At 55.1% G+C, this 8418-nt stretch overlaps 1 protein-coding gene across 2 annotated transcripts; it reads right to left on the reverse strand.

Annotated features, from left to right (window-relative positions):
- Positions 1-1160: 1160 nt before the first annotated feature.
- Positions 1161-5730, reverse strand: Pcdh8 (protocadherin 8). Of its 2 annotated transcripts, none has more exons than XM_005366051.2 (3): positions 3202-5730; positions 2531-2738; positions 1161-2128 (listed from the first exon to the last, which is right to left on the reverse strand). In XM_005366051.2, exons 1-3 carry the CDS (start codon positions 5533-5535, stop codon positions 1752-1754), a joined length of 2919 nt encoding a protein of 972 aa, XP_005366108.1. In that variant the 5' UTR covers positions 5536-5730; the 3' UTR covers positions 1161-1751. The 2 variants fall into 2 exon arrangements, with proteins under 2 accessions (XP_005366108.1, XP_005366107.1); XM_005366050.2 differs by having other exon boundaries at positions 2911-5730.
- Positions 5731-8418: the final 2688 nt, after the last annotated feature.

An 8418-nucleotide genomic window follows, 5' to 3' on the forward strand; every position in this document is an offset into this window, starting at 1 on the left:
TCAAGCAGCAAAGGCAAGGCATTGGACTTTTCATCCTAACTCTTTGTTTCTTTCAAATTAATAAACATTCTGCAAGCTTCCTTCATTGCTTCCTTTTCTTGAGTAACCTGGGTTTGATGTTCGTCCTGGACTCTCACGATATGTGTATGACGATCATGCTTTGTCTAACTTGCTCATGCCTCGGTTTCCTTATTTGCAAAGTAGAGTTAACCACAGTTCCTATGGCCTGGAGGTAGTTGGGGGAATTAAATTCACACAGAACACGCTGGGAAGAGCTTTGCATATAGAAAAGCTTCCTCAGTAAATGCCAGCTCTCTCATTATTATCTTCATTTCAATTTTAAATGAAACGCACAGAAGATATAGATAGTTTAATGCCTTTTTATCTTTTGCATTTTGGAGACAGGGTCTCCTGTAGCCCAGGCTGGCCTTGAACTCTTGGTCTTTCTGCCTCCATCTCCAAGAGCTGCGAAGAAAGTCTAGTGCCCACCAGGCCTGACTTAATGGCTGCCTTAAACCTTCCCAGTCACCCTACCCACACCATCATGTACCCATGCCTCCACTGACAGTTTGGCTTCATACAGTTCCATGGTCTTTTCTGCTGAATATGTTAAAGCAAATCCTGGGCGTTACATCATTCCACCCACAGTGTGTGTTCCCCTTCCCCTCCCTTTTGCTGTGGTGCAGGGAATCAAGCCCAGAGCGAGCAGCCCAGCTCTGCACCGTGTCTCCGTTTCATGCGTGCATCTTTTTGATACAACCTCCCTTCAACTCAAGGCCAGGTCCTAAAGGAGTTACTGGGCTCTGCTGAAACCTCTACAAATGTTTGCTTAATTAGTGGATGAATAACTCAAATTTAGCTTTTCTTCACTTTTTGGTAAATGCTCAATAGCTATTTGTTGGAGGGGTAAATGAGGGCAGGAACTTTGCTCGGGAGCAGATGCGTATGGAGTCATAAATATTTTTACAAAGTCAACAAATGTTTTAGTTGTTGGGCAAGATTTTGCAATACCCAAAATCCCACAGGCTCAGCATCACCAGAAGCCCCAACAATGCCTGGATAATTAGCTCTTGAAAGGAGGTTTGATTCTGGTACTGAAATTATTTGTGAATGTCTGACTTCAGGCAACTCCATGAAAAGCAATTAGCAGATTCTTCAAATACATGACAAACCCTTTATTACTGTGCTTATAAGGGACACGGCTTACAGAGAACCAAATGTAATTAAATAACATCAACTTGAAATCTACCACAGACTCAAGATCTACAAGTTGTTAGACTTGGCAAGGCAAAAACTTCTTAAACATTAGGTTGTTTCTGGTGAAAGATAAAATTCCATTAAGCAATTCCAACGTGTCTTTTTTTTTTTTGTCTTACAGACAATCCTTTGGCAGTAACTTCCACTTAGCTTTTATTATATAAAAATATAACAAAATTTCAGTATATACAAACATTACATTACACAATGTACAGGTTAAAAACACTAAGAAAATGGCAAGCCACACGTGAAATTAAAGTGAATAGCATGATAAGGAAAATTAAATACTGCACACATTTCATAAAAATTACATGAACTACGTTTCTTGTTTGCAAATACCAAACAGTACCAATGTGATTGGAAAGAGCTTCCAACAACTTCATTGTAAGGCACGTCTTGCATATTTATATGTACAACACTGAAACCGGTCAATAACTTAGGGACGTCTGGGGGTGACCTGTATATGTGTGTGAAGACATGCAGCATAAGATTGATTACACATTTTCATTGGCTCCCTTCTTCGGGGACACATATCTGCCACCAGGAGGGGACTCATAGAGGGGTACACCAATCTCCTGCAGGTCTGGGAGCCTCCCTGGACGGGGAGGGGAGAGCAAAGTGACTGTCCTGTCATAGTCTCTATGCAACACTTTCTCATAGACGCTCTGCAGCCCAACTGTCTTGGGCAGCTGGGCTTGGTAGTAATTGTCCCTGCGCAGAGGATCCCGAGGCAGGGATGTGCTCTTACAGAAGGTTGACATCTGGGCCGGTGGGTGAGGAGGGGGGTGTGCACTGGGTCCGGCACAGGATGGGCTCCAGCAGCGATCAGAATGGCCCAGGATCTTGCACTCAGCAGTGCATGCCCACAGTCCTAGAGAAAAAAAGAGAAAGATTTTCCTACGGTTAGTGCACGTAGGTCTCTGCAGAGTGTCAGCCAGGATCAGGGGCAGCTGAAGAGGAAGGTGTGTTTAAGATCCTAAAGGCACATGCTTTTCATAAAGATAACTTTATATAATGCAAAGCACAGCTCGTGTGTGTGTGTGTGTGTGTGTGTGTGTGTGTGTGCGCGCGCGCGTAAGACAGCAACAATAACAAGACACAATAAGCAGAATACCCTCTTTCTACGACTAGCCAGCATCGCATCTAACAGGCTGGGGCCGGAATATTGAAGAGAGGGATGAGGGAAAGGGGCTGGGAACAGTGGTTTCGAGCAGGCTAGCAGTTGGAAAGGAAAGGTGGACCGCTGGCCTGGGCTGTGGAGAAGTAGCCTCACCACTCTGCATGTGGTTGATGAGGTCCTTTTTCAAAGCGTCCCCGCTGATGTCGGAGTCACTGTCATTGAAATCACTGTCTCCTTTTCCGCTGTCTTTGCCACTGAACTTCTCAGCTTCTCGGCCAGAGATGGTGTTGAATGAATGGCCCTTCCAAACCGCCACAGGGGGCGCAGGCTCCTTCCCGAAGCCCGGAGAGGCACCGTAGGGCTGCAGTAGGGAATGGGGGGGAAAAGGTGTGAGGGTTGGACAGGAAACAAAAAAACAAGTGCGACAGGTTAAGCGTCTCCCTGCGAGAGCCCACCCTTACCCCTCCTGTCTCCCTTCTCCCAGCCTGTCCGCGGAGCACGGAGGGGGGCGCCCAGCCGAAGGAAGGCCTCACCTCGGCGTGCGCGCCTCGGAGCCGTTGCTGCCCCTCGAAGTGACAGGCGCTTTCCCCAGTGGCGCTGCCGCCCTCCGAGCCCGGCACTTCGGCCGCGGCGACCGCGGGCGGGGGCGCGTCGGCCGCGGGGCTGCCAAAGGGCGCTTTGCCGCTGCCAGGGAAGGTGAGCACGTCGAACATGTTGGGCCTGGGCCCAGCTCCCCGGGCGGTCTCCTCCGGGGAGCCAGGGGCCGAGGCTCCGCCGCCCGCCGCCCCGGGCCGCTCTTCCCGGAGGGCCCCCCCTTTGCGCACCTCCTTCTTGCGGCGGTTGCAGGTGGTGGCGATGGCGATGATGGCGGCAAGCAGCAGCGTGCAGCTCCCGGCTAACACGATGATGACGATCAGCGGCGTGTCCCACTGCAGCGAAGGCCCCGACGGCGCGAGGCGAGAGCCAGGTGGCCGGGAGTGCTCCGGGTTCCCGGCACTGGCAGGCGCTGCTGGCCCGCCACCTGCTGTGACCACGAAACTGACGGTTGCCGTGGTGGTGAGAGGGGGGCGGCCGCCGTCGGATATGACCAGCAGGGCCCTGAACACGCGGCCAGGAGTCTCCTGTGAGAGGTCCCCGGTGAGCACGATCTCCCCCGTGCGGCGGCCTATGGAGAAGGCCTCGCGTGGCTCCTGCTGCAGGAGATCAAAGGCCAGTTCTCCGTTGGCACCTTCGTCTGCATCCCGGGCCTGGATGCGCGCCACAGCTGTGTCCTTTGCAGTCCGTCCAGGGACTGCTACTTCTAGGGAGCCATTGGCTGGCGCTGGGTGCACGAGGATCGGAGAGTGGTCGTTCTGATCCAGCACCCGCACTTGCACCAGAGCGTTGCTGGAAAGCTGGGGGGATCCGCCGTCGCTGGCCTGGATGCGCACGTCGAGCTGGCGCAGCGTCTCATAGTCGAAGCTCCGCAGAGCGTAGATGGCCCCGGTCGCCGGGTCTACCGAGACGTAAGTGGACACGGCTTCCCCGGAGCGGCCCACTTCGGCCTCTACCAGCCTGTAGGTGACCTGACCGTTGCGGCCCAGGTCCGGGTCGCGGGCGGCCACTGTGGCCAGATAGGCGCCTGGAGGGTTGTTTTCGCGGACTGACACCTCGTAGACTGGCTTGGTGAAGAGCGGTGCGTTGTCGTTCTCGTCACCCACGCGCACGGTGTAGGGTCTCACGGTGCGCAGAGGGGGCGCGCCACGGTCCTCAGCCACCAGCGTCAGGTTGTACTCGGCGATGCGCTCCCGGTCCAAAGACGCCGCGGTGACCACCAGGTAGCTGCCCGCGTAGGCCGGCTGCAGCCGGAAGTGCTCGTGCCCGTAGAGGGCGCAGCGCACCTGCCCGTTGGCGCCCGAGTCCCTGTCCGAGGTGCTGACCAGCGCCACCAGGCTCTCGCGCGCCGCCCCCTCTGGCACCAGCGAGGTGGCGCCGGCTTCCTGTGTCCCGGGCCCCACAGACGAGGCCGTGTCCGCTCCTCCGAGTGCGGCGGCAGCGGCTGCGGCGGCGAAGGGCGAGGCGCCTGGAGCCCCCGGGGCGGCCAGAGGGGTGATAGAAATATCGGGAGCGTTGTCATTGACGTCTCGGATGCGCACGATGACCTTGCAAGTGGCTGTCCGGGGCCCTGGGCCTCTGTCTTGAGCCCGCACGTCCAGCTCGTATGTGTCCTGGCGCTCGTAGTCCACCTGCCCGGCCAAGGTGAGGCGGCCAGAGCGCGGGTCGAGCCGGAAGAGGTGACGGGCTTCGGGAGGGGTGCGGGCACCGAAGGTGAATACTACGTCCCCATTGGGACCCTCGTCGGGGTCCGCAGCGTCCAGGTCCAGCAGCAGCGATCCCACAGGTGCGTCCTCGGCCAATTCTACCTCGGCCACGGCACCCTGGGGGAAGGCCGGGCTGTGGTCATTGGCATCTAGTACGCGCACACTGAGTGCTGCTGTGGCGGAACGTGGCGGTCGCCCTCCGTCCTGAGCCACCAGCTCCAGGCTGTAGGAAGCCTGACTCTCGCGGTCCAGCTCCTGGAGCAGCACCAGGTCTGCACACTGGGCACCATCCGCGCGCGTCTGTAGCTCCACGCGGAAAGGGCTGTGAGGCTCGGCCAGACGAACACTCTGCAGCCCGTTGGCACCCACGTCCTCGTCCACAGGCACCTCCAGGGGGATGCGCGTGCCTACGGGAGCACTCTCGGAGACCTCCACCGGGATCTGGGCTCGGGGAAAGCGGGGCGCATGATCGTTGACATCCCTCACCTCCACCTCCACGTGCACCAGTCGGAACTGCTCCTGGGAGAAGCTGACCACATCGAAGGCCAGCACACACTGTGGAGCCTGGCCGCACAGACGCTCACGATCCAGGCCCGCGTCCCCGACGGTCAGTTGCCCATCGCCCTCGCGCACCCGGAGCAGAGAGCTGTTGAATTGCTTCATCAGGCGGAAGCTTGTGTCTCCAGACACTTTCATGTGCAGGTCCTCTGCAAGGGTCCCGATGACCGTGCCAGGGGCATCCTCTTCGAAGGTGCTGTATCGGACTGTCTTGCTCTGGGCCACTGAGAGCACCCAGCAGAGACTAAAGAGCTGCAAGGGAAGAAGGCAAGGGCTGCCCCAGCGCTTCCCAGGACTCATGCCGCCAAGCCCCGAGTGCTATTCCGAAAGGTTAAGCTAGAGTCCTTTCCGGTTTGCAGACTGGAGCGTGAGTTTCAGGCTCCCGGCAGCACGCTCTTTGCGAGCCCTGTGTGGGTGAAGTCTGCGAGCTGCAGCTCCGGCTCGGGCTGGCTCGGAGGACGCGCGGATCCGCCCTCTCGGCGCCTCCACCTCGGGTCCCTGGGCTGGAGCTGCGCCGCTGCGCCGCTGCGCGCCGCCTCCGCCTTTATAGCTGCCGATATGCAAATCACCGGAACCGGGCAGCCAATGGCCGCTTAGCCACAGCGCCGCTCCTCCGCCAACCGCTGACAATCCTTTCAATGTGGAAAGGCTTAGAGGAGAAAACAAGAAAGGAAAATGAGGGAATCTTTTCTTTGTTTTAAAAACTCCTGCTTCCATTTTCTGTTAGCACCTTGCTTGTAGATAAGTTAGCACTGGGCTCTGGAGTAAACGAAGCGGATGGTTTTGGTAACTGGGCGCCGGGCATCCCGACTTCTCTGCTAACCGCTCGCTCTTACTAAGCGCGAACAAGCTGGGTTTCTCTTCAGAGGCTCCGGATCTCACATCTTACCCCCTCCGCCCTTTTATTTTGCATCTTGAAGGCTTCCACGCTTGCTTTGCAGCCTTCTCTCCCATTTTCCCACGGTGCTGAGAATAGCCTGTTGATGAAGAAGCCTGAAAGATAGAGCAAAATTGATTTTATTCAAATTTGTGTGTGCGATTGTGCTTTGCTCACGTGAGCCCTGGTGCCACTTGCCTTTCGGAAAAGAGCTCGACGATACACGTTAGTATGCATGTCACTGTTCAAATGGCTTTCTTAAGCCCTAGGTGCTAGCAGGCAAGGAAAAAAAAAAGTTCCAAATAGGATTTAGCATAAGCTCGAGGAGATTTGGAAAGGTTTCAGAGATCAGTCTGAATCAAAGGCTTATGAAGCCCTCGTTAGTAGTGGAAATAGAATGGCGTGGCAGGCGATCCCATTGGAGGCCCCAATGTCTGTATTATTTCACTGTGACAAGCTAAGGGGGAGAGAAAGTTGAGTAGTTTCCACAGCGGAGTTGGGCTAACTTGAATATAATGAGCAAACGCCACATGTATCCATTATGCGCCTCTATTCATCCTCAATCACTGCCATAACTCTCAGGCTAAACGGTGATGGGCGCTGAATTCCACACAATACCAGGTTTGTATTAAAAGTGCATTTAGAGACCTTTTCCTCCTGATCCCTTGTTCCGCCTATTTAGAGGATTTTCTTTCTGTTCTAATAGGGCCTCTCTGGGAGCAACACAGAGGAACAAAATCACAGCATGCTGTTGAAACCTGGGGGGAACCCGGGGGTAACTTAACCATCTGCCTATGAAAGTGGGGAACTTCGGTAGTGCCTCCTCCCCCTGGGTGGGTCCTCGAGCTGCCTACAAAGGTATCCCCCCACCCCACTCCCGTAGTGGAAGGGCCTGGAGCTGGGCCAAACTGGAACAAGACTGTTTCTTATTGATTCCTACTGGAGGGCTCTATTGAGCAGACACTGTAAATACAAAGGCAGGAGGAAGAGTTACAGACATAAGTCACACACTTGAATAAGGAAAGAAGGCCATGAGTTTGGTAGGCAGGTTGCACTCCTGGGTCTTAGTCCGTCTGTAAGGACCTTTTTCAAGTCTTTTCCCTTTAGACTCATTTGGAGTGCTTTCACAAGGGTTCAACCCAGACTAGGAGAGCATCTGGGAGGTTTGGGTGGGCAGTGGGTGAACAAGAGAGAGGGATGTTTGGAATTGCTTGGGAGCAGAAAACACAACCTTGGCCATCAGTAAATAGACACCTTTATTTATGAAGTTAAGGTGGAGGTCGGTGTGCAGTTTGGGGCTTCCTTCATCTCCTCCATCTTCCAATCCTGGCACTTGCAGACAGTGAGGCCTGATGTCTACAGTCGCTTGGGGACGTAAGAAGGGCAAAACTCCTACAGGACCCTAATTTCTAAACTTTCCCTCTACTTCTCAAGTATCATTTTAGTTTCTGGTTCTCACCCTGCTCTTGTCCAAGAATAATGCTCAATCTTCTTTAGAACCCCAGGGCACCCTGGTCTGGGACCCTGCCTGACCTTTGGCTTTTCCAGTTCTTCCATCGTGGCCTTGCTTGGGCACAACCCGGAATGTGTTCAGAACCCAGATGATGGACAGCAGCCTCTGAGCTCCTTCCGCCGCTGGCTGCAGGAATAATCCGGGAACTTGGTGTCCCGGGTACAAGCGCTCCCAGTCCAGAACACCGCGGCCTGGACACGGGAAGGGGCATGAGGTGGGTCTCCACCCCGATTCTGTGATCGGACACTGAGATTCCACGAGGGAGATCTAAGTCTGTACACTGCCCTGTGCACGTCCTCCCCCCCTCTTTTTTTCCCCTCAAAGGATGAAATGAAGTGTTTGGAAAGAGCTAAAGGGCAGAGAAAGCAAGCTAAAAGCTCAGCCGCGGCAGGAGCTGTTGGGGAGGTTAGCTCCAGGTTCAAAGACTATTGTCTGCTGCCGGAGCCTCTGCAGCTCGGAAGTGGCAGCTACTGAGGCAAGGGGAAGCCGCGAGTGGATCCTGGGGCTGCGGCCAGGACTGCTGCGAGCACCGAGCAGCATGCAGCCCTTCAGCAAGGGCCAGGCAGGGCTGGAGGTCCAGGTGTGAAGGCACGCGAGCAGGGAGCTCCTGCTGCCTCGCCAAATAATGGAAATACGATTTAAAGCAGCGCATTGGCAGACACTGCGACTCCCCGCGGAAGAGAAATGTCCAGGGGGCGAGGGCTGGAGAAAGTCGGGAGAGGGCTGACATCGAAGGGAGGGGGGAACAAGTCCCCAGGGCGGATCCACCCACAAAAGCTGCCCAGATCTCCTG

This window comes from Microtus ochrogaster, unplaced genomic scaffold (genome assembly GCF_000317375.1).
Source record: "Microtus ochrogaster isolate Prairie Vole_2 unplaced genomic scaffold, MicOch1.0 UNK6, whole genome shotgun sequence".
In the NCBI taxonomy this organism is placed as follows: Eukaryota; Metazoa; Chordata; class Mammalia; order Rodentia; family Cricetidae; genus Microtus; species Microtus ochrogaster.